The sequence below is a fragment of the Bos indicus x Bos taurus genome, chromosome 11, assembly GCF_003369695.1.
Source record: "Bos indicus x Bos taurus breed Angus x Brahman F1 hybrid chromosome 11, Bos_hybrid_MaternalHap_v2.0, whole genome shotgun sequence".
Taxonomy (NCBI): domain Eukaryota; kingdom Metazoa; phylum Chordata; class Mammalia; order Artiodactyla; family Bovidae; genus Bos; species Bos indicus x Bos taurus.
The window spans coordinates 72,064,458-72,088,843 of NC_040086.1; the positions used below are offsets into that span (position 1 = coordinate 72,064,458).

The 24,386-nt window shown below is 53.5% G+C and overlaps 1 protein-coding gene across 1 annotated transcript; it reads right to left on the minus strand.

Annotated features, from left to right (window-relative positions):
• Positions 1-2,624: 2,624 nt before the first annotated feature.
• Positions 2,625-24,327, minus strand: CAD (carbamoyl-phosphate synthetase 2, aspartate transcarbamylase, and dihydroorotase). The gene is made up of 44 exons (XM_027555830.1): positions 23,983-24,327; positions 23,625-23,764; positions 21,628-21,757; positions 20,769-20,911; positions 20,465-20,606; positions 20,114-20,285; positions 19,751-19,936; positions 19,466-19,578; positions 19,001-19,146; positions 18,628-18,759; positions 18,269-18,502; positions 17,922-18,143; positions 17,539-17,727; positions 17,212-17,336; positions 16,892-17,022; positions 14,081-14,193; positions 13,597-13,841; positions 13,123-13,369; positions 12,679-12,777; positions 12,265-12,489; positions 11,996-12,178; positions 11,603-11,821; positions 11,172-11,339; positions 10,405-10,587; positions 10,152-10,256; positions 9,465-9,704; positions 9,136-9,217; positions 8,702-8,868; positions 8,378-8,542; positions 8,103-8,234; positions 7,712-7,913; positions 7,176-7,366; positions 6,881-7,021; positions 6,597-6,698; positions 6,139-6,235; positions 5,480-5,524; positions 5,198-5,367; positions 5,013-5,087; positions 4,284-4,496; positions 3,974-4,099; positions 3,603-3,758; positions 3,400-3,501; positions 3,123-3,217; positions 2,625-3,011 (listed from the first exon to the last, which is right to left on the minus strand). The coding sequence occupies exons 1-44, from the start codon at positions 24,062-24,064 to the stop codon at positions 2,909-2,911; spliced, it is 6,678 nt and encodes a 2,225-aa protein (XP_027411631.1). The 5' UTR covers positions 24,065-24,327; the 3' UTR covers positions 2,625-2,908.
• Between the last annotated feature and the right edge of the window lie 59 nt (positions 24,328-24,386).

Here is a 24,386-nt window from a genome sequence, read left to right on the forward strand (position 1 = left end):
GAGAAGGCAATGGCACCCCACTCCAGTACTCTTACCTGGAGAATCCCATGGACGGAGGAGCCTGGTGGGCTGCAGTCCATGGGGTCGCTCAGAGTCAGACACAACTGAACAAATTCACTTTCACGTACTGGAGAAGGAAATGGCAACCCACTCCAGTGTTCTTGCCTGGAGAACCCCAGGGATGGGGGAGCCTGGTGGGCTGCCGTCTATAGGGTCCCACAGAGTTGGGCAGGACTGAAGCGACTTAGCAGCAGCAGCAGCAGAACAGTGTTTGGCACATAACTAGAGCCGTGTTTATTTCTCTTTTTTTAAGGAATAGATCAAATCACTTAAGACTCTCAGGAGGAAAGGAGACTAGGAAACTTCATTTTTTAAAGCCTTATATGGTTAATGCCAATCACCTGGAGCACATGAGGTTGCTTCTTGATGGACATGAAATAGGCTCAGGCATGAGTGTTCTGTTTAAAGGTCTGTTTTCGTTTCTTAATGATAGCCTCTTTTTACTTCCCAGTGTCATAAGAGCTCCTTTCTGGTTGGAGGGGGAAAGAAGTGTATTCAGCTTGGAGCTGTGTTATGATTAGGAGAGCCAAAAAGAGGGGCAGAACACCTCCACCACTTAGCGCTGAGTGGAATGTGTGTGCCGCTTGGCAGCAAACACTGCTTCTACTGAGGATGAGCTGCACTGCGTCCTGTGGGAATCTGTGTGTGACAGAGTCCCCAGGACTTGGGAAAATAATCTCTGATTTCTTCGAATAGCCTACAAAGGGTAATGGAAGTTCTCGAAAGGAGTAGAAGCATTCTAAAACGGATACTCTCCTTTCCAACCAACCAGATCCTCCAGGTACCCTGGGGAGAACTTGTCAGGGTCAGGGGTTTGAAGAGCCTGGGAAGGGTTAACATTAGGGGGACTGGAGACAGCTCAGTGCCCCAGACAAGCAGATGGGTGTTATAGCCAGTCCTATCCTTCTTCAAACAGTGCCCATGGCTGTAAACTCCTATTTATGTGGTAATCTACCTGCAAACCTCTCAGTCTGGCTCATCAGACTCTTGACTCTTGACAGTACGGAGCAGAAGGGTTCTGCTGGGTCCAGGTACGTTCTCTCACCGTACTGCAGACACAGAACTGCCACTGCTACATTCAAGAAAGTAAGATTCCTCACCCTCCTCCCATCCACCTGCCAAAGCTTGCCCCTTCCCTCAGGAACCAGCCCGAACCCCAGCTCCGTGGGCCTTCCTGACTCCAGGACACCTGGGCTGGTGTCCCTTCTGAGAACCAGCTTGCCACACATGCCTTAGACTTGTTCTCTGGGAGCTTAGATTTGTGTGACTTGTCTCTCCTATTGCCTTTGGATGCCCTGGAAGCCTGAAATAACTTTTTCCTTTTTATTAGAAAAGTGGGTTTGAAGTCAAGTGGTCCTGATATATGACTACAAGCAATGTGACTTTGGTCAAGTCACCTTTTCTAAGCATGTCTGCATCTGTAAATGGTTGGAAGTTTAGCATAGGATTAAACGACAAGGTGGAAAAATTCCTGCTTATGCTACGTTTTCAAAAAATGAGTTCTGTCTCCTTTTCCCATCTCTGAAACTTGCTAATCGCTCTTTTCCCAAAGCAGGTTCTTCCTGAACATTAGCAGTTTGGACCATCATGTGCCAATTCAATCTGTAGAAGTCGTTGGATGCCTCACTATCTAAGAGGCCTCAAAGTTGAGGGTGATAACCTTGTTTGTCCTTATACTCCCACTGCACATGGTGCTTTGTACCCAGAGGGTGCTAAGTTAGCCTGTTGGATCCAGAAATTTCTCTAATGCGACTGAAGTTAATGGAATGGAACAATTCACACACTTCCCCACCCCCCAGCCCAGGGTTCCCCAGCCAAAGGGCGCCTCAGCATCCCTGACCTGGTCCAGCCTAAAAAATCCAGCGAGGTGGTCTCCCAGGGAGAGTAGGTTGTGGGAGCAGGCTGGGGTTGGAGGTTGGGGGGGTGTGTGTGGTGCTCCTCCCAGGGATGGCAGCTGAGGTTCTGAGGATGCAATGGTCACCTGAGCCCCTGAGGAGAGGACTGACCACAGCAGAGGAGAATAAAGGCTTTCAGCAGGGGCTCCCAGACTCCTGGTCATGGACCAGGACCTTCCTGACTAGTGGCATTGAAGTACACAGTAAATGCAATAAGCTTGAATCATCCTGAAACTGTCCCCACCCCCCACCCCCGCTATGGGAAAACTGTCTTCCACGAAATCGGTGATCCCTGGTGCCAAGAAGGTTGGGGACCGCTGGCCTAGAGAAGAATGAACCTCACCATCAGGGCCCAGACTCCCAGCCCTCCATTCCCCATGACTCATGCACCTGAATGGAGGAAAGAGGGCCAGATGTGGATCAGTGGAGTGTGCTCCTCAGTGGAACACAGGCCTCGGCAGCACCAAGAGAACGGCATGTTCCTGCCCAGAACCTCCAAAAGCCACCACTCTGAAAATGGGGTCTGCCTGCTTCCCTGGCCAGAACAGGGGCTTGCCCAGCAAGGTGCTCTTGTATTTGAGAAACTCTTCTCATTTTCTAGAAGAAAGCTCTGCCTATTGGACTTAGCATCCTCTGCTAAAGCCAGGATACATTCAAGGAAGCGAGAAGCAGAGGCAGCTCAGCTGCTTTATTAAGTCAGTGAAAAAGTAACTATACAGATTTGAGGTGCGAGAAGGGAGATGCGCCAACTGGGCCCCAACCCCTGAGGCCCTACCTCCATGCTAGATGGCTCCAGTCCAGTCCAGGGTCTGAAGCATGGTCCCCACATGTGTGCATCTGAGCACAAAGCCATCTGGATGCCCCAGAGCAGCTACTCGGGGTGCAGCCACTGTGGAGGGCGAGAGCTCCCATGCCCAGCAGCTGGGCCTGAGCAGAGGCTGAGGGGTTGGGCCCTAGAAGCGGCCCAGCACGGTGGCCAACAGAGCCATGCGGATGTACATGCCGTTCTCTGCCTGGCGGAAGTAGGCTGCTCGGGGGTCTGAGTCCACCTCCACACTGCAAGAGAAGGCAGAGTTACTGCTCGGCCGAAGACAGCCTGAACGGGACTGAGTGTAGGCCCCCGCCCCCGTGCCCCCAAGCACAGCCCCAATCTTGATGCCACGTCACCTGATCTCATTGACACGGGGCATTGGGTGCATCACCACCATCTTCTTCTTGGCCCGGGTCATGATGTGCGGAGTGAGGATGAACTGGCCGAAGCACTGCGGGCAGGGAGGGGCCCCGTAAGCACCTCAGGGCCGCGGTGGCTACGAGCCCATGGAGCCTGGTCCCCCACCACCAGTCCCTGGAGGCAGTTATTACAAACGAGGGGCCCAGCCTTCCTGGCTGCTAGTCTGGAATGCCAGCAGCTACCCCGGGCTGCTCGTCCCCGCTTCGCACTTACTGCTTCATACTCCTGGGTGGAGCCGAAGCGCTCCTTCTGGATGCGTGTCATGTAGAGTACATCGGTGTCAGGCAGCGCCTCCTCGATGCTCTCAAATTCCTCCTAGACGGTGAGGCCCGGCCGGGGTGAGCGCAGTGCCTGCACTGACCGCCCAACACAGGTCCCTCCCCACCCCCACCACGGGAAGCCTCCCAGGGCCTGACCTGCTTGGTGCCACGGGAGGCCACGAAGGCCCGCACGTCAGGGGGCATGCGCAGGCTTGGGGGCGCCACGTAGCGCAGGCTGACACGGTACTGGGTGAGCAGGCAGGCCAGCGAATGCACCGTGCGGCCATGCTTCAGGTCGCCCACCATCGTGATCTGGGCGGGGAGTTGGTGGGGGTGGGTGGCAGCCCGTCACCAGGAGGGCCCCCAGACTGAGCACACTCCTCACCCCCATTTTGAAGCTTTCAGCCTCAGGACCAGAATGGAAGCCTCCTTGATGCAACAGGCTCTGAAATGCAGAAACTGCTTCCCACCTGCCTCCCTCTCCAGACTGTCCAGGGCAGGCCTCCAAGCCCCGCCTGCACTCTTACCGTCATGCCATTGACCGTCCCAAGCTCCTCCCGGATGGTGAAGATGTCCAGCAAGGCCTGGGTAGGGTGCTCTCCAACCCCGTCCCCTGCGTTGATCACTGGCCTCCGGCAGTGCTTGGCTGCCAGCTGTGACACGGGGACAAGGAAGGAGAATCCTTTCTTCTGAATCTCAGGGACCGCCACTCCCCGCCACAGTCCCACTTCTCCTGGGTCCCCTCACCCATCTGGCCCTACCTGAGACCTGCAGTTACAGGCAGTGTCTGCAGGTCCCGCCCAATCGATCCTGCCCTGGCGCAGAGGCTGGCCTCACCTCCACTGCCCCGGGCTGGGGGTGCCGCAGCACAACGACATCAGCGTAGCAGCTCATGGTCTGCACCGAGTCAGCCAGGGACTCGCCCTTCTGGACGGAGGACGTGGCTTCGGAGAAGCTGAGCACAGCGCCCCCGAGCCGGGCCATGGCTGCTGCAAAGGAGCTGCTGGTCCGTGTGCTCACCTCGTAGAACATGGAGGCCATCACCTTCCCCTGGGAGGCAAGATGCGTGTGTGTGTGTAGCTGTGTCCATCCCGGGGAGCATGTGGGGCTGCTGCCTGCTTCCTCAATGTGTGCTAGAGGGGTGCCGAGAAAACCCTTCCCCCAAACCTCCCTGTGTCCCGTTGGGGCCCTGGCATCTCCAACAGTGTGTTCCTGTGAGCTAAAGGTCTGCCTCCAAAAAGCTACTGTTAAGCATCTGAATCAGACGTTTGTTCTCTGGGAGAGGAAATACCCAGTTCTCTCCCACGAAGACATCAGTATCAACCAAGGGACTGGGTTACTGGGCCCGTGTGCTGCTACTCAGGGCTCGCAGGGCAGCTGCATACGGATCAGAGGAGGGCCACCGCAGAGGCGGCCTACAGAAGCAGGACCATCAGAGCAGGGCTTACCTATGGAGGGTGCGGACTCCCATGGGGGAACCCAAGGTGGGGGAGGGAGACCCCTCTGACTACTTTTGGAACCCTGCCCACTGGGGCTGCATCCTTAGCCCATAGCCCTGACCCTGACCTTGAGGATGTCGAGGCTCCGCTCCTTCTGTACCATCATGCGCAGCGTGTGTGCCACGTTGAACAGGTGAGACATCTGAGAAAGATCCCGAGTCAGCTGGAAAGGGTGTGGCCTCCAGGGCTCCTGGCCCCAGCTCTCCAGATCCTCACAGCTCTGGGTGGCCCCCTCCTCCCTCCCCCAGGCACCTGATCCTTGGTGAACTGCTGGACGGACAGGATATGTTGGCCCACTAGTGAGTGCAGCAGGGGTGAGGTCTGGGGGTGCAGCAGGCCAGGGGTCCCCAGGTTCTGGGGTGACGCCTGTCTAGGTACTGGTGGTGGAGGGTAGCAGATGCCATCAAGGGTTCCCATCAGCTCTGCAGAGTGAGGGGCGTGGCAGAAGAGGCTGGTCAGAGGGTTCCTCCTACCCAGGCCAGATCAGAGAGGTCCCCAAAGGTGAGCGAGTGTGTGCTCAGGGCAGTGTCTCACCTGGCTCAGCTGCCTTGCGGGAGGTCTTCTCCTTTGGCTCCTCAGCTACAAACAGGGCGACAGGACAGATGTAAACCTGCAGCTGGGGTGTGTGAAGAGCCCCAGCTTCCTGGGACTTTGGATCACAGTGTCTGTGTTAAACCAACTCACACCACGGCAGCGGCAGTAGGTTAGCTGAGGGCAGGGGTGGCAGCTCTGGGCATGGACCCATGATTTCCCACAGGGGCTGTTGGGTGTGATCAGCAGTGCCCTCCCAGGACCCTCCCAGCTGGCAAAGGGATCCTAGGCAAGGGGGGCAGCCAGGCCCACAGCAACCGACAACCTGGATTTTACCCCACGCTCTGCTGCCCCATGGGGTCCCAGCTCCTGGGCGGAGGAACACAGCTGCCCACAACAAAAAAGGGCCTGTGAGAAGAGGCTGGGGGATGCCTACCTCACGCTGGGTGGGCTGATTTAGGCACAGGGGGGCACAGGGGGTCAGATGAGGATTGGGGTGGTAGGAAGGACAAGGGAAGTGGATGGAGGGACTGGAATAGCTCTGAGGCCACAGAGCCCCCAAACTCGGGCCACCTGGGACACTGCGGGGGAGAGGAGCCCGTCCCTACTCGTGTCTAGGTCCAGGCGGCCCCACCCTCTGAGTCACAGGATCTTTCTCTTACCTGGCAAACCTGGGTCAGAGGCTCGGTGGATCCGGGGAGGCAGGTGGAAGCGGCCATCAGGGAGTGCTGGGCCGCTCCGGCGGGGCCTCTCCGGGGTCTGGAGAGACAACACTGGGTAGTGACGTGATCCTCCTCAAGTTCAGTCCCTCAAGAAAAGCCAAACTGCCTCCTGTCCACGCCATCACGCCCCTCAACCTGATCTCCCACTGGGCTGCCCCCAGCAGGGGTGGCCCTCTGGGCTCTTCGAGATTTCTCTCTGGTTAGGTTAATGGATTAGTGTTTCCCACAGGAAACCTCCTAAATTGAGTTAATTTGCAGTAGAGAGGGTAGGTGGTGAGGATTTTAACTGTTAAGTGACGAACCTTCCATTGCCCCTGAACCACCAATTAAAATGTTTGTGCTGTTTATACTTTCTCCTGACTATACCCCCAGGCCCGCCACCCAGCCCTGAAAATTACCGTGGTTAGCTCACTGGCAGCCGGGGCCGAGGGCGTGAGCTGTGGAACAGCACCCTGGGGCCACTTGCGGACGTCCTGTCCATAGCCGGGTGGCACCAGCACCTGCGGACAGAAGGCAGGGAGGGCAAGTGAGCCAGGCAGTCAAGAGGTGGAAGCTGGCAAGCAGAAAAGATGCCCCGGGGACCTGTGCCTGGAAGGGTAGTGGGACCATGCAGACCTGCTGGGGTGGGAAGAGAGCGGCACCCAGCAGGTCACAACTGCCCAGGCCTGGGCCACACACATACCTGCCCGTCAATATAGGCCACCTCCCCACGCAGGACCACACGGCGGATGGTGCCCTTCACCTTCTGCCCTTCAAAGGGTGTCCAGTGGGCCTTGGAGAAGGGCATGTGGCTGGGGACTGTCCATTCGTGCTCCAGATCCACCTGCCAGAGTCATGGGTCATGATGGGCACGGGTGCCACATGAACCCTCTCCCAGGACTGGAGAGGCCCACCAGCCCCTGGCTCCACCCCTCCACATAGATGTCCTCCTGAGGGGGCTCAGGAAGAGCCCGCCTGCCCCTGGCCCCACCCCACACCTCCACATAGGTGTCCTCCTGAGGGGGCAGGTGGAAGATGCGCCGAGGGTTGTGGTGCAGTCGCTGCAGCACGTCGTCCAGGCTGAGCCGGCCCTCGCTCACTGCCGTCAGCAGCAGGGGCAGCATGGTCTCCAGCCCTGGGAAGCCGGGGGGAGGCCGGGGCCCACACTTCTCCTCCACGGTGTGGGGGGCTGGGGGAGAGAGCACCACCCTCAGGACAGTGGCCTCCACGCCTGGGGAGTCACACATGCCACCAGGAAAGGCCTCGCTACCAACCCCGACTCTAGCTTTTCCTGGGAATCCTAAGACAGGGAAGCTGGGACTGCTGCCATCTTCAGGGCCCACACCTTCCACCCAGATTCTCTCATTTACTATTTCTCATTTGCTCATTCATTCTCTCAGTAAATACCTATCAAGTGCCTATGACAGACCAGGAACTTGGTTGGAGTCCCACCCAGACCAAGCTCAGGCCTCATGGAGCCCAAGGTCCTGGCCCAGATCCCCTGGGCCAGGGGTTACGTCCTGGGCCCTCTCACCGTGGTCGGAGGCAAAGCAGTCGATGATGGCCATGTTCTCCCATAGGGCTTCCACGTCCTCCCGGGAGCCAAGTTTGGGCCGAACCTCCCCCTTCCCGGGCCCCAGACGCTCCAGGTCATCATGGCTCAGGAACAGATGGTGGGGTGCCACCTCACAGGTCACCGGCAGCCCCCGCGCCTTAGCTGCTTTAATCAGCAGGATCTGGGGGAGAGCGGGGAGACCTCGAGGTGGGGGGAGTCCCTCGAAGCCCTGACCTGCACAGTCCCCGCATCCAACCTCCCCTCCTGGAAAGTCACGGGGCAGGCGTGCTGAGCCGCCCCTGCCCCCAAGGACCATCCTGATCACCTGGAGTCACTGGGAAAGCCACAGGGGCGCCCCTGGGGCTCTCACCTCCTCCTTCCGTGCCACATGACAGATGTGCACCGAGCGCTGGGCCAGCTGGGCCACCATGAGGACGGCTGCGACACTCTGCCGCTCGGCGTGGGCCACGATGGGGAGGTGGGATGGCCATGTCTCGAAGTGCTGGGGACAGGAAGAAGGTTCCGGGACCCTGCAGCGCCCGAGCCCTCGCGGGGCTCCCGACTCGCACCGCCGCCAGCCTGCCGTGAGGAGGCCCTCAAACCAGGGGCACTGGCTGGCTGGCCCCGCCCCCATTCACCCCCTACCTCCATCCACTGGGCCACACTGTCCAGCCGCAGTTTAGAGAAGGTCTCGTTGAGGTAGAGCTTCAGCCCCGCAGCAGACCCAGCCACAGTGCCCAGGGTCCCTGCATTTTCCGACGAGGCTCCGAGGAATAAGGCATAGTCACAGCGGGCGCCGGCCTCTGCCAGCTGGAAGGGATACATTTGAGATAGGGCCCGTCGGCACCTGTGCCAGCCTGGCTCACATGGCCTGGCCCCTGGGGAGGGGTAGAGGGAGCAGGGTAGAGGGAGGTGGAGGAGGCAGGTGGGGGATGTGGGTCACCAGGAAGCAGGAGAACCAGGGCTCACCTTCTGCGCCAGGGCCAGGGCAGGGGCATCAGTGATGGGGGGCCGGGTATTGGGCATAGCGCACACCATGGTGACGCCCCCGGCCAGGGCAGCAGCTGTGCCCGAGGCAAAGTCCTCCTTGTGTGTCCCCCCTGGTTCCCGCAGGTGCACATGGACGTCGATCAATCCTGGGAGAACACACAGGCAGCAGGTTGGAGGGAGAGTCAGAGACTCGACAGGCATCAAGGTAGGAAAATAAGCAGTGACTGACACCAGTGAGAGGTGGTGAAACTCTCAGTCAGGGGCATCGCGGATGGAGAATAAAGAGCTCAGTGAGGAAGCTTCTGGGCCATTCCCACTCTGAACAGTCCAGGGCGGAGTGGGCCCCACGGCCATCCTTCACCGTAGCCCCTACTGATGTCCAGGAGCCAGGTTCTCTCCCGAGATGTGCTTACCAGGCAGCCGCACGAGCTTCTGGGAGGTCATGCAGTCAACATGCGCCTTCAGAGGAGGGGCTGGCCCAATCTGTCCCAGCGCCTGCAGGGGGAAAATCAGGGTCAGCAAAGATCGAAGGGCAGCCTGGGAGCTGCAGATGGGGCTTGGGTTTTCCCATAAACCAGGCTTCTGCCTCTCTACATCCACACTCTCTCTTTGCAGCCACAAAGCTTGATGACTAGCGAGGCCGCTCCATACCGAGATTCCCCAGCCCCAGAGCATGCTCACTTCTGCTTCCTCCCTTGCTGACACTGGCTGCCCCAGTCCCAGCGCCGGGGGTCTCAGTTACCTCCACAAACAGTTTGGTGCACTTGATATCAATGATGAGGGGTACGGAGAAGTCAGCGGCCAGGCGCCGTGTCCGGTAGCCCTTGGTGACGAAGGAAGAAAGACGCCGGCCCCCGGCCCCACGCATGGACAGGTTAATTACGAGTTCAAAGTTTTTCTCAGCAAGCTGCTCCAAAATGCTTCGCTGTGGTGGGGACTCTCCATCCACTGCCTCTTCAAAATGCCAGTCCACAGCCGTCACCTGTGGCCCAGAGACAAGACTGGAGCAACCTGAGCCTGGCAGGGGGCCAGGAGGCCAGCCTGAAGGGAGTGGGGAGGTGGCCCAGGAGCCCACGAGGAAGAAACAGAGGACCCACAGCAGGGGGACCAGGCCACTTCACTCTATTGCAGGCAAAGCATTTTTCTTGACCAGAAAATCTTTACACTGTGGTTACCAAGGATTCTGCAATATGGAGCTCACACAATACACAGAGGAAAGTATGGAAGGAAATATGCCAGAATGTTAACAGTGGTGGAAAGATCATGACGGATTTTTTTCTCTCGTTTTCTGTATACTCTACTGTTCTACGTGGAACAGATGATTCATACAATGACATGGATAGCAGGGAAACAGGGAGAGAATCCTGGGTGCTCTCACATCTCAGAGGGTGGGCAGTGGGTGGGTTGGGTGTGGGGGGTCACCCCATACCTTGACACCATGCTCTGTGTAGAAGTCAGCGGTGCCCAGACTGGCGTAGAGGCTGTAGCCCAGGCTCTCCAGCAGCCTCACAGTTGGGAGCAACTCACTTTTGTTCTGAAGAAAGGAGGATGAGGGTGTGTTTCTCCTGTCCTCCACTTCAAGTTAGCCCTGGCCCAGGGAGCCATGGCCATCTGTACCCCGCCCCCACCTCTTCAAGGCCCACCCTACCCTCCACCCCACCACTCCCCACATGGGTTCTTACCTTATAGCTGCCAATGGTCAGCAAGATGTTCTTCTTGGGGATCTTAAAACCAGTACTGAGCATGGCCTTGAGGTAGGCTTCGCAGCGGCTCTCCCCAAAGCCAGCTACTTCCCCAGTACTGGTCATCTCCACACCCAGCACCACGTCAGCCCCCGCCAGGCGGGAGAACGAGAACTGGGGCACCTGAGGGAGCAGGAGGTGAGAGCGGCCCACATCCCTACAGCAGGAGGGGTGGCAATGATCCCCTCTCTCGGCCTTCTCCACACGGGGTGAGCCTTCCCTGTACTGCCCTACATGAACCCGCCAATCGTTGGCTACTTCCCAAACGTGCTTGCACTTCCCTTGGCCTCCATGAGGCTACTCCCTGGCCTTGGAACACTTCCTCAACAAGCTCAGCAAATCTCAAATCTTGACTGTACTCCAAGGCTCAGTCCAAATACCACCTCTTTTCGTCAACCTTCCCGGGTCACCCTCTGTGGAAGTGGCACCTCCTTGAGCATTTCGTTTCGGTCTCTACTCTGCAGGTTTATCACACGCTATTCTAGAAACAAGCTGTTTGGGAGCTGACTTCTCTTGCCTCCCATCACTAGAGTGGACACTCCTCAGGGAGGAGGGCCATCTTATTGCCCTGACCACCTAGCAAGGCCTTGCCCACAGGAGGTACTCGCTTTATATGTCAATGGGCACATGGCTTGGGCAGCAGGTGCACTCCCTCCTGCTATCTGCCTCCCTGCTAACCACTAACCTGGGGCTTCGGTCTTCCTTACCTTCACCCCCACAACTCCAGAGCCAGTCATGAGTCCCACAGGCTCCACTTCTTCCCTCATGATGACCCGTGTCGCCAAGGCTACTAGGTCCACACCTAGTGTCTTGGAGACGAAGGGGAAGGAGCGAGACACACGCACGTTGCATTCAATGACTTTCAGCTGGTCGTCCTGGACAGACAGAGATTGGTCAGGCCTTCTGCAAGTGGGCTTGCAGAAGACCCAGTGAATCGGGTCTTCCCCTCACTCATTGTTCTGTGGGTCATTAACCCAGGACAGGGGGCAGGTTGACTGTCACAAACACTGAGGGCCTTAGATGTGACCCTGCCCCTCCAGGTCTCCTCCCGCAGTGAGGGTTCCCCAGCACAGTGGCCAGCAGAGAACAAAGAGGTGCCACAGCCCTCGGGTCCCTTTCTTTAGCCCCCTCTTACTACCTTGGCAATGAGCTGCAGATTGAAGGGTCCTGTGACCTGCAGCTCCTGGCCCACGGCATGCACAATGGCTTTGATCCGCTCCAGGGTTTTGGCAGTGATGTCCTGCGGTGGGGTCACCAGTGTGGCATCACCTGAATGCACACCTGCATTCTCCACGTGTTCGGAGATGGCGATAGCTGCCACCACACCATCACAAGCCACAGCATCCACGTCAATCTCCTAGGGGGGCAAGGTGGTGATCAGCAAGGGCCATTTCCTTCTCTCACTTGCCCCTGCAGGAAGCTTCTCTGCCTTTAAGAGCCCTGGTACAACCCGTCCTTCCCAGATCAGAGACAGGGGAGTCGCCTCCGTGGCTGAAAGACTGCCTTCAGAGACTCATCTGCAGCGTCCCACCTTGGCCTCCTGGATGAACTTGGAGATGACCACGGGGTGCTCCTTGGAGACAGCTGCTGCACTGCTCAAGAAGCGCTCCAAGTCCCCATCGGTGTAGGCCACGTTCATAGCAGCACCACTCAGCACATAGGAGGGGCGCACGACACAGGGGTACCCCACGGTCTGGCAGAACTGGCGAGCAGACTAAGGGCACAGGGAGCTTAGCTGTGTTGCGTACACTCACCCATGATGCCATCTGGCCTCCAGCCCCTGACCAGGACCCAGCCCACCTCTAGGTCACTGAGCTCCCTCCACTGAGGCTGGCTGATACCAATGGTGTCCAGGAGCCGGGAGAACTTAAAACGGTTCTCAGCTGAGTCAATGGCTTCTGGGGAGGTGCCCAGAACCCGACACTGTTGCCGATGCAAAGCCATGGCCATGTTGTTGGGCAGCTGCCCACCCATGGACAAGATCACACCTTCAGGGTTTTCCAGCTCATAGATGTCCATCACCACCTGCAGTAAAGGAGGAGAAACAGGTGGTGGTTAACAGATAGGGTCAGGGGCCTGAGCCTTCTTGCTCACCGCCCTTTATCCTTCACCCAAACCCCCTCAAACCTCACAAGTTCCAAAGAGTCTGAGGTTTGCCAGCTGCTCCTACTTGACAGGCCACCTAGGCTCACAGGCAGCCTGCACCCGTCTCACCTCAAAAGAGATTTCATCGAAGTAGAGTCGGTCACACATGTCGTAGTCGGTGCTGACTGTCTCTGGGTTGTAGTTCACCATGATGGTCTTATACCCCATCTGCAATAGGAGGGGAAGGATCTTCAGCAATCAGGTGGGTGGATAGCATGAGGAAAGGAAGCCCAAGTCCCTACTTCAGAGAGTACTGCCTTGGCTGTCTGAAATTGCTATACAGGACGCCTGCCTTGGGAGGGAAGGTACTGGAAAAGTAGACACGGAGTTCTGGAGAGGAACCACGTGTAGGGCACAGGACGGCCTAAGGGACCCCCAACCCCATTAAAGCCCTATGACAGATGTGAGGCACAGTAATGAATAGAAAGTGCCAGGATCAAGTATGGGGGGAAGGCGGCTGCGGAAGCTGATCAGTACAGCAGAGAGACCCATATGAAAGATGAGCTTGGAGACCTTTCGCAGCTGCTGGATACAGCCCACGGCACACCAGTCAAACTCGACGCTGGAGCCGATACGGTAGACGCCAGAGCCAAGGACTAGGACATGGGGTGTTCGAAAGGTGAGGTCATGGGTGGTGCCCCAGTATGTCAGGTACAAGTAATTTGTCTGGGCCGGCCACTCAGCTGCAACCGTGTCAATCTGCTTCACTGCTGGGCAGATCCCTAGTTCCTGACGCAGCTTGCGAACAGCCAGCTCTGTGCTAAAGAAGGGTCAGAAATATAGACCATGGGAGTGGGGAATGGCCCCAGCAGAGGGCAGAGATCCAAGGGAGGAATCAGAGAGGAAAATCCCAGGGATGAAGGGCAGTGGCCTCCAACACCCCCCCCAACACACACACACACACACTTTTCCTCCTGAGGGCCCTTTCGGAGTACAAAGGTTCTCTGCCCCAGGTTCTCAGCCTGAGATCCTCCCACCATCCCTGACCTGAGGACCGCGAGGGCAATCTGCTTGTCTGAGAAGCCAAGGCGCTTGGCCTGATGCAGCAGGTCTGGGGGCAAAGGTTGTCCACGGTGTTGCTCTAGCAGCTGGGTGTGTGCTATGATCCGCTTCATCCGGTGCAGGAACCAGCGGTCGATGCGAGTGAGTTCATACAGGCGATCCACTGAGTAGCCAGCCCATAGGGCTGCTGCCACCACGAAGATGCGCTTGTCTGTTGGAGTCTCTAACTCCTAATGGGGAGAGGGCGGACAAGCTAAGCTTCAGTTTCCTCACCTATAGAAACAAGTCTAATGATACATCCCCATAATAAAGAAAAATGAAACCACAGAATTCTCAGCAAAGTGAAAACACAGCGAAGTCCACTAGTGACTGGTACTAGTATTACCGGTAACAAGCTCGGGGGCTGGGGACACAGAGAAGAAGCAGGGTACATTTTGAGAATGCTGTCACGGGTAGGGGAGCCACTTACCATATCACTGACGGGCTTGACCGTGTGATCAAAGCCCACGCAGTTCTCATCCACCATGCGCAGAGCCTTCTGGAAGGCCTCCTCAAAAGAACGCCCAATGCCCATGACTTCACCTGGAGGAATATGATGTGAGGATTGAGGGCCAGGGGGCACTGGTGTTGCCCAGAATGTCGGTAGTTTACCGTCAAATCTCTCTGGGACGTTCTCAAGCCCACAATGGTGGATTTATGTTGTTTCATTGAGAATCTTACACTTGCAGCTTTTTCTCCCTACCATTTTCATGTGGATATTGAACAATCACAGAGGCCCAATCACTGATGGTTATCCATTTATTTGGTTTCCTTTATTCACATTGTGATGATGTAACCTGGGATCTGGCTCATCCTTTAAAACTTTTTAAAAGTCTGGGTAGTAAGATGATCCCATTATTCTTTGAATTCACTCAGGGTTAATCATATTTCCAACAATCACTCTAGAGTACTTCTTCCAAATGTTTTATACAAGATTATAGTTTACGTAAACATTTATCCTGCTTTTCCCCTCATTGTAAGCTTTTCTCACATTAGTGTGTGACTTTGTTACCAGCAGTTTAACTCTTGTGTGATTTCCATAAAGTGACTGCTCACTCACTGAAGGACACTTAGCTTTGAAGTGTTCATCACTGTAAATAAGGCGGTAATGCTATCTGGGATTTAGTTTATCTCCTGAGGATATATTTTCAGAAGTGCATAGGCAATAGGCAAGGTATGTTTTTTGGCCCTTGATAAGTATTAATTGCTTTGTAGAAGTCTGTGCTTTATAATACAAAGTATTGGGTTGGCCAAAATGTTTGTTTAGCTTTTTCCATAAGCTATTATGAAAAACCTGAACGAAGCTTTTGGCCAACCCAATATAAATTTAACCAATCTTTTAAGAAGTGGGTATAGTCATTTAAAACAACTTTTGCCAACAAGTAAAAATAATTCTCTCATTTTAACTAGATTTCTTCTAACTACTACTAAGAGGAAACTTCCCTCCTATACCCAGGCCTGCTTATTGATTTCCTCATCAATGAAGTTTGTTCATGTCCTCTGACAATCTACCCTAGAGTCTTCAAATATCTCTTACCAAATGTATTTTTCTATTTACAATTCTAGTATTTGTTTCTTTACAAAAATTTTCAAAAACATCAAGATGGTACTGGTAGTGTTAAGGAAAAAGATGAGCGATTTTGTTCAATTTCTTTGTAATGTGGTTATATGATAAAAGTTTTTATCCTGGGGAAAAGAGAAACCCAATGCACTCACATGCAAGCCTAGAAAAAATCCTAGAATCATATAAATCCCCAAATTAATGTCTGTGTGATAAGATTATAGGTGATTACTCTTCTTTGGTAAAACTACCTTTTCTAATTTCTCAATGATTCATGCATCTTACTTGTATAATAAAAGTTACAAAGAGTTACCAAAGAAGATCAAATTCCAAGAATACTCAGATATAAAATACTTAAATCTCTCATTTAGGAATCAATCTTTGTCCTATTTTCAATCCACTTCTCTTCGCTACAATTTATGGCTTCGTTCCCATGTTTATTATAATTTTCACATAACAGAAATTCATCTCCAGAAGGAACAACTTGGCAGTCTTGTAAGATTTCTAAAAATCAAGTAATATCTGAGCTTAGACTTACAAGTTTAAAGGCTACTACTGCTGTTAATGGAAATTTGGAGCACAGTAAAAAGCTGTTATCCTTAGCTGGTGGCAGCTTGGTACATGCACATGCTTGTTTTAGTAGAAATGTTGTGGACGACAAACTAAGGGAACTTAAAGAAAGGGTCACTGTAAGGCAGCATACTAACTCAATTACAGCATTCTTAACATTGCCTAGAAGCTGACCATCAAATCCATTCATTACTAATTGTCTCTGTTTCTGTGAAATTTCTCTTACATCCTGCTCTGATCTTAAACATTGTATTGAAAAACATGTGAGGGACTTCTCCAGTGGTCCAGTAGTTAAGACTCCATGCTCCCAATGCTGGGGGCCTTGGTTTGATCCCTGGTCAGGGAACTAGAGATCCCATGTGATGCAACAAAGAGTTTGCATGCTACAACTAAAGAAAGACCCTGCATGCTGCAACCAAGACCCAGCGCCACCAGATCAATTAATTATTATTATTATTATTTTTAATTTAATTTAGCGACCATGGCAGGAAGTGCCCAGAGGTGATACATTTTGGCATGGCTGCCACTGTGCTGACTTGGCCTTAGAAGAGTTCACAGTAAACAGCAGTCATTTCCTTGAAATACTGGTATTTAAACAAGCATGGAGAACAAATTGTCATTGGGATTAACATCCTGGGGATGAGGCCAAAGGCAAAATGCTATGAAACACTGTGGGTGGAGTTTCATGGAACTGGTCTCACCCATGACAGGTAACACAGTGTAACAGAGGAACATGCAACTAGCAACAGATCCAGTTTTCAGCTCTTGGCTCTGCCCTCTACTCAGCCACACACTGTGGATACCTGCTTACTCATCTGTAACACAAGAGATGAGAATCTGATGGCTATCACCCCATTCCAAGATTTCTGACATGCCATCTGGGAAGTGGAGGCAGTGTGGATATGGATTTCCAGATGCCTTGGATCCTCGCCCCTGGGGAGAACCACTATCTTAGTTGGAAATATCCCTATTAGTTCTGAGAAACCGCTCACAACAAGCTGCTCATACAAGAGCTGCCAGGGAGCTGACTCTATGACATTCTAGGTTCTTGGGATGTGCGGGACCCCGTGAGGTGACCTGAGGAGGGGTCTCTTGGGATATGTCTCTCACCCACGCTCTTCATGCAGCTCCCAATCTTTGTGCTGACGCGGAGGAACTTGCTGAGGTCCCAGCGAGGAATCTTCACCACACAGTAATCCAGACTGGGTTCAAAGGCTGCCGTTCCCCCTGTCACAGAGTTCCTGCGGGCCATCAGGTGGGGTTGCCAGGAGGACAGAGCAGGAGATAAATGGTGAGCTTGCAGATAGTGCTCTCCCACTCACACCCAGGCCAGTGTCTTTTTCCTATTCCTTGTCCCATAAATGCTTTTCTTCCCCCAACTCCCACGATCTCACCCCCACCCCCACCCCATCTCTTCCCAATCCTTGTACCTGAGTTCAGGCAGAGGGATGCCCAAAGCCAGCTTGGCTGCCACATAGGCCAGTGGGTAGCCTGTGGCCTTACTGGCTAGGGCAGAGCTGCGAGAGAGCCTGGCATTCACTTCGATGATGTAGTACTGCAAAGAGAGAGGACAGAGACTAGATAACTGGCCTAGAAGGCCTCAGAAAGGCAGGACGATAAAGCCCCAATCCTATCAAAAATATTCCTAGTTTCTGCTCCAGGGTCTGGAGGGTTAAAAGGCTTCTTGGCCTAGAGGCCCCCAAATTACAGACGGTGCTCCAGCAGTAGAGTATCAGCCCCACGGCCTGGAGTCTCACCTGCTCAGACTCAGGGTTCAGGGCATACTGCACGTTGCACTCCCCGACGATTCCGAGGTGCTGAGTCACCTTGATGGCCGTCTGCCTCAGCAGCTGGTACTCCCTGTCATTTAGCGTCTGGCTTGGAGCCACCACGATGGACTCCCCGGTGTGGATGCCCAGCGGGTCTAGGTTCTCCATGTTACACACCTGTGAAGGTGACCATGAGGTCACCACCATAGGGAGTGAGGATGGGCAGGAGGCTGCATCCCAGGGTCCTGTTGCCTCTGGAGATGCGCCCATCCTGGGTGTGAGGACACAAAACTCTCAAAGACCTCAGCCCTGCCTGGGCTCTTACAACAGCTCATGCTGCCTTACACGACTGCCCCTCCTCCATCACTCACCGTGACACAGTTGCCATAGGCATCTCTCACCACCTCATACTCAATCTCCTTCCATCCTTTCAGGGACTTATCTACCAGCACTTGGCTGGTATGGGCAAAAGCTGGGGCCACGAGAGCAGACAACTCCTCTTTGTTAGAGGCAAAGCCAGAGCCCAGGCCACCCAAGGCGTAGGCTGCGCGCACCAGCACAGGGTATCCCAGTCTCTCAGCAGCTGCCTGGGCCTGCAATGAGCACAGATGAACAAACAGATTAGGTCTTGACTGCGTGTTGTGCAGAGGGCTCCTGGGCCCAGAGAAAATATGCAGTCAAGGAAACGCCACCTGTCTCCTCCCACCAGCCCTTGAACCTGCTCAAGAGAATTCGCTGCCTCGCTGGGGGCCACATGCTCTCCGATCTCTGCCATCCTGGAGGCGAAGGCACGCCGATCTTCAGTCAACTCAATGGTCTCCACGGGTGTGCCCAGGACCCGGACTCCGTACCGAGCAAGCACCCCAGCCTTGGTCAGCTCCACACCACAGTTCAGAGCTGTTTGGCCCCCAAAAGTCAGTAACACACCATCTGGGCGCTCATTACGTATCACCTGGGGGAGGAGGGAGGTGTAACAGGCATTGAGACCCTGGGGTTAAGGAGGGGATCACAGAATTGGCACAGGATCGCCTGGCCCATGTGGGTCCTCTCTGCAGTCCAGCCTCGCCTGAGTCATACCTGGGTTACGTAGTGAGGTGTTATGGGGAGGAAATAGACCTTGTCCGCCAGCCCCTGTGAAGTCTGCACGGTAGCGATGTTAGGATTGATCAGCAATGTCTGAATGTTTTCCTCCTTCAGGGCCTTGATCGCCTAGGGGGATAAGGATGGCATATCAGCCTCGACTAGAGAAGCAAGATTTTTGGTCTTAGACCAGCATTTCTCTTCCTCTTCTCCCTTTCCTGGACTCTCAGTCCCTAATAACTGACTTCTCACCTTTCTGTGTATTTCCCAGTTCACTTGGGTCACTTGTTCCCTACAACCAATGTTCATCCCTAAGCCCTATTCATCCTGAGGGCCACACACCCAGAGGGGAGCAATGGACGCACTTTACCTGAGAGCCTGAGTAGTCAAACTCGCCGGCCTGGCCGATGGAGAGGCCCCCTGAGCCCAGAATCAGAACCTTTCGTGGTGCTGTAAGCCCAGAGCCTGGGGTGGGAATCCCAAGGAGACAGAGGCGCTCAGCCAGCCGCTCTCGAACTACGGAGGCAAAGAAAGACAGTACATTAGAGTTGAATGAGACCTGAGAGATCATCTAGATTAACCCCTCACTTTACGGAAGAAACCAGAACAAGACATGCCTCTAATGAGTGGCAGAGGTAGGACCATAAACCCGGACTTGTGACTCTGGAGTTCCTTTGAATGGAAGAAGCATGAATGAATCACTTTGGCTTGGTTGCCTTCCCACCCCTCCTGCCTAACCTCCCAAACACCTCTCAGTTTCCCGAGGCACGTTCATCTTATGCCTACCCTGGAGCCTGTTCTTAGATCCCCAACCTAGATCTACTCAAGTGCTTACCTGTCTGGCCCCCAGGGTTTCCAGCTGCAGTTTCTTTCACAGTTTCCAGAAAAATGTCAAAAAGAAGTTCCATATCTGAAGGGCCAGCTTGATGCTCTGGGTGAAACTGGACACTGTTGAAGAGAGGGGATCATGAAAACTGCCATCGTCACTGGTGGTCTCAAAGGCGGGTAGTGGGAAGACTGACGGGGGCCCATTGCTGTGATTTCTTTTTTGATCTTCAAGTCTCAGTGGGCGTCAGAGCTGCAGAGATCCAGGCATTGTGCCAGAACCACGTGGGCTTACCTGAAGAAGGGCAGGCTCTCATGTACGATGCCTTCGTTGGAGTGATCATTGGCATTGGTGAAGAGAGGAAGCCAGCTTGCTGGCAGCGAGTCTGTTTCCACAGCAAATCCATGGTTCTGGGATGTTAGAAAGCAGCGCCCAGAGCCCACCAGCAAGCATGGCTGGTTATGGCCTCGGTTCCCATATCTGGAGGCAGAAACATCCTGAGTCACAGGCCCCTCTCACCCTCCCTTCACTCCTGCACCAAACCCAGCTCTGGCTGATCTCATGATTCTCACCAGCCCCCAGTCCAATTTCAACACTAATAAACACCAACTCTATTCTATTCTCATTCCCAAGACTCCCCACCCCTTGTGCCCCCACCTCATCTTGTAAGTCTTGGCCCCAATGGCTAAGGCCAAAAGCTGGTGTCCCAGACAGATCCCGAAGACAGGTCGGGGGTTTGGTTCAGATAAAACACGGCTCAGTGTGGATACCAAGTTGGGATAGGAGGCAGGGTCACCAGGGCCATTACTCAGGAAGAGACCCTCATACTCTGGAGTGGGCAGAAAAGATGATATCAAAATCTATAATTCAACTAGAGAGACACACCATTAGAGCAAAAGCCCTTTTCTCCCCCTTCTTCTCTGCAACTCACTTCAGCAGCTGGACGGAGGACCAGATCTTCCACACACGCTGCTCGTCTGAGGCCTTGTACAGACCCAAGCTACTCACCTTGACTGTCTAACGCGTGGTCCCAGGGTACCACAGTGACCTCTGCCCCACGCTGGCACAAGCATCGGACCTGATTATACTTGAGGCCACAGTCCAAAGCAAGGATCCGAGGGGTACCCCCTGCGTTGAATACCTGGGGAACCTGAGGAGTAAATGGTTGACAGCTGTGAATAGTAGGTATAATGTGCACACAACCTGTATTCTGGAGGCCTTTTCCAGGTCTCCCTCAAGTGTTCACAACCAGTCTGGACACAGTGTAACTACTGTGCTTAGCATGAAACACTCTCCCACTCTATCTCTGTACCTTAGTGGAGACCTCTGGCACCAGGGGGCGGGCATTGGGGTCCAAGAAGGGCAGGGTTGAAGGTTCTGTCCCATCCTGGACCAACTTGCCCAGCAGAGACCCTTGCTCTCGCAGCTTCTTAGTCAGCTCCCGAGTGTCCACTCCTGTTGAAACAGCAGACTCTGAGAGATCACTCCCCCAGTGCAGTCATGCAGGAAGTTAAGACTTCGATTCTAGAGCCCAAGTCACCCATGGCTGTCCTCTGGGCATCAAAATCCTGGGCTGTCCTTCCAGAACGACCCCACCATAAAGTATTCCTGCCTCCAAGTACCACATTTGAATTGAACCACCGCCCCAGATCTGTTTATAGAAAGTAATACCAAGGGACAAAAGAAGACACTAAATGACAATACAAGAATATTATCAAACAGGTTTTTTAAAAAAATTAGAAAACTGGAAAAATTTTAAACACTCCCTGGATGTTTGATATTAAGGAATTACTGTTAATTTGTTAACGGTATGGTAGTGTTATTGTCATCATGTTTTTACAAGGGTTCTTTTTCATAGATATTGAACTTTCAGTAGATGAAACAATATTATGTCTGAGATTTGCTCCAAAATAATCTGGAAGTTGTAGTAGTGGTGATGAAATAAGTTTAGCCCTGAATTGATGAAACTGGGGATTCATTATCCTATTCTTTCCTTTTGCATGCTTGAAATTTCCCATCTGAGTGAGAGCTCAGTCCCTTCCCCCAGTCGAATCAGGTACATTCTATCGCAACCCTGGACTCAAGTCCCAAGGGTCCACAGAGAGCTTCTCTTACTTCTTTCTACCCGGGTACCTATGTTCCATCCAGACACAGCAATGCTTGCGCCATACCTTGCAGGCCGGGTATGCCATGTTGTTGCAGCCACTCGTGCAGAGTGCAGCTGGCACTCCAGTGGCTGGGTGTGGGACAGCACTCTCCCACCACCAGTCCTGCCACGTGGATCCCCGAGGATTCAAACCACTGTCGATAGAAGGAGACGGTGAGGAGCCCAGGGCCCCATACCTCCCCGAGCCATCTTTTCCCACTGGAGGGCCATGGACCCTGCACTTCAGCCACAGTGAATGACCTGTCATTCCTTTAACAAGCCAAGCACCTCATGCTTCTGGCTTTTATCAGCAATGCTGCCTCCCACGTGAAACACCGAACACATGGGCCTGGGGTGCCTGATGGCACTGATATGACAGTGATAACTGAGAGGACATTTTCCTTTTCCCTCCCTTTCATCTCCTTTTCCATGAAGTCGCCCCCATTCTCACCAACTGCAGCTGTGCCTCCTTCTTAGAACTCATCTAAGTTCACTTTTACTTTCACTTGTCTCGCTATTTACATTGTATTACAAATGTGTTCATTTGCCTTCATCAGAGAACTCCGAACTCAAGAGCAAGATACCTGACATATGATAATAGTCAATGAAGCTTACAGAGGGCCCACTTCATGCCAGGTATTATAACAGATGCTGGGGGGCAAGCATGAGCACAAATAGACAAGGTCTTGTCTTCAGGATGTTAATTTGCTACTCAGGGAAGCAGAAAATTAAGGTAGTGTAGATAAGATCATATTCTCAGAGTAAAACAATACAGAACAGGCAGGGGCATAGTACCTTACTCAATAAAAATAAAGGCTCAGGGTAGAATACTAGGCATGATTATTACACCCCCTCCATAAGGGATTATCATTTTAAAAAGTAACATATTTGTTACTCAATACATAAGCTTATAATAACTAAGTAGAGAAACAGGCTGTTTATTGGGGAGGAAGTGGCATTATTTAAATTACATCTGCTTAGTAGTAGAAGGTTTAAGAAAGATGAATGTTGAGACTGTTCTTTAGGGATGCAAAGGCTAGTCTGGCAGAACGCTCCATGGCTTAGACTGTTCTTTAGGGATGCAAAGGCTAGTCTGGCAGAACGCTCCATGGCTAGATGGTCGAATCCTGGACATACATTTTCGGCATATATGCTTCAAAAGCATCAGTGGTGGGCTGGGGGCTCCTGGAGGCTTTACTCATCTTGGTTCTGTCAGGGCCTCAATTTTGCAGGTGTATAAACTCAACTTTGACATTGTATCTAGAGTTGACAAAGCTGAAGACTGACGTAAATTAACCAAGATACTGCATTATAAACTAGAACACAGTAAATTCATAGGTCGTTAGAGGAGTGGTTCTTTCCGGAATAACAGGCATGTGTTTTACCTAGAGTTTCTTCTCCCAAGTGTCAGGGTGAGTGGTGAAAGCATATGAAGAATTAAAGGCTCAGTAAGCCTAGTATCAGAATAAAATGACTTTTGAGGAATACTGCACTGAGGCTATGGTGACTATGATGCACGTGTTGGGTTTGTTTTTTTACTTGAACTCTCAGAGGGCAACTTAGTTTCCAAATTCCAGAGGAGGAATAGGCAAAACTTCACTGAGAAGGAAACTGTTTTCTTATCTACATGTTAAGAACTCTACTGAAAAGTGGTAAAAAAAAATGAGGCAAGGTAAGTAAAGCAGGTTTAGATGATTATCAGCTTACTTGATTTGGTAGGAAAACTAGGACTTACTACCATTGAGAAGGGTGGGACCCTATATTCCAATCTCTTTCCCATTAATCTATACACTCTTAAAGCTTAACTCTGATCACAAAAATCTTATCGGAGCTCAGATTCTTTGGCTTGATCCAGCACTTTGTGCCTCTCAAGGCACCTAACAAGCCGCGCACAGGGCCTGTCTATCACTTCAGTGTGTATCAGCTTTCTCTAGAATGACTAGCGGAATGGCTGTGTCTTCACTAACAGTTAATAGCTACTGATTCGAAAAGGAATGTAGAACAAGCATTGGTGTTGGCTACCTTGCTGAGCCCGAACTCATCCACTTCATCCGGGGGGATTCCGTAGTTACCGATCAGAGGGTATGTCAGCACTAAGATCTGTGCTTTGTAGGAAGGGTCAGTCAGGGCCTCGGGGTAGCCGACCATACCGGTTTGAAACACTGCAAGAAAGAGGCACAGCTCGGGCTTAGGCAGGGCATCCTTCGGAGCACTGCGAATGCCCCTGGGCCGTAGGGATACGGAGAGGGGGCCGGGCTGGGGAATGGCGGGGGAGGGGGGTGTGCAGGCGGGAAAATGGCGGGGTCTGAGCAGAGCAGGCTGGGCAGAGAGGGGCATCAGAGAGACAGATGAGGTCGGCAGCCAGCCCGGACTTGCTTACCCACTTCCCCGGCAGTCGACACAGCGGCCCCAAAGGGCTGGCCCCGCAGGACCGACCCGTCCTCCAACACCAGGGCGGCCATGGGAACGGAGCTCAGAGGCGGGGGTGATCACAGAGAACAGGGAAAGCGCAGCAAGCCCCGGTCGATGCTAGAACCACCAGATGACTGCGCGCCCGGAGTCGGTCCACGTGGCTCGCCGCGCCGCTGTCTAGAGCCCAGCGCGTTGTAAACCGCGCAGGAGCCCAGGCGCTCTGGGCGGCGGCAGACTGCGGCGGCGCAAGCAGCTGGCGGCGTGAGGGGCGGGGCCGGGAGCGTGAGGGGCGGGGCCAGGGAGGCTAGCGGGTAGGGTCACCTCTTACCAAGCGCGAAGTTAAGGGAAACCTGTGAAAACCAGCTCTCCCCG

Coding starts and splice junctions, on each gene's coding strand:
- CAD (XM_027555830.1), bottom strand. CDS start 24,064: ATGGCCGCCCTGGTGTTGGAGGACGGGTCGGTCCTGCGGGGCCAGCCC. Junction 11,340..11,602: donor ATCTGCAGCTCATTGCCAAG/GTAGTAAGAGGG, acceptor CTGTCTGTCCAG/GACGACCAGCTGAAAGTCAT. Junction 9,218..9,464: donor GCACCAAACTGTTTGTGGAG/GTAACTGAGACC, acceptor TTCCCCCTGCAG/GCGCTGGGACAGATTGGGCC.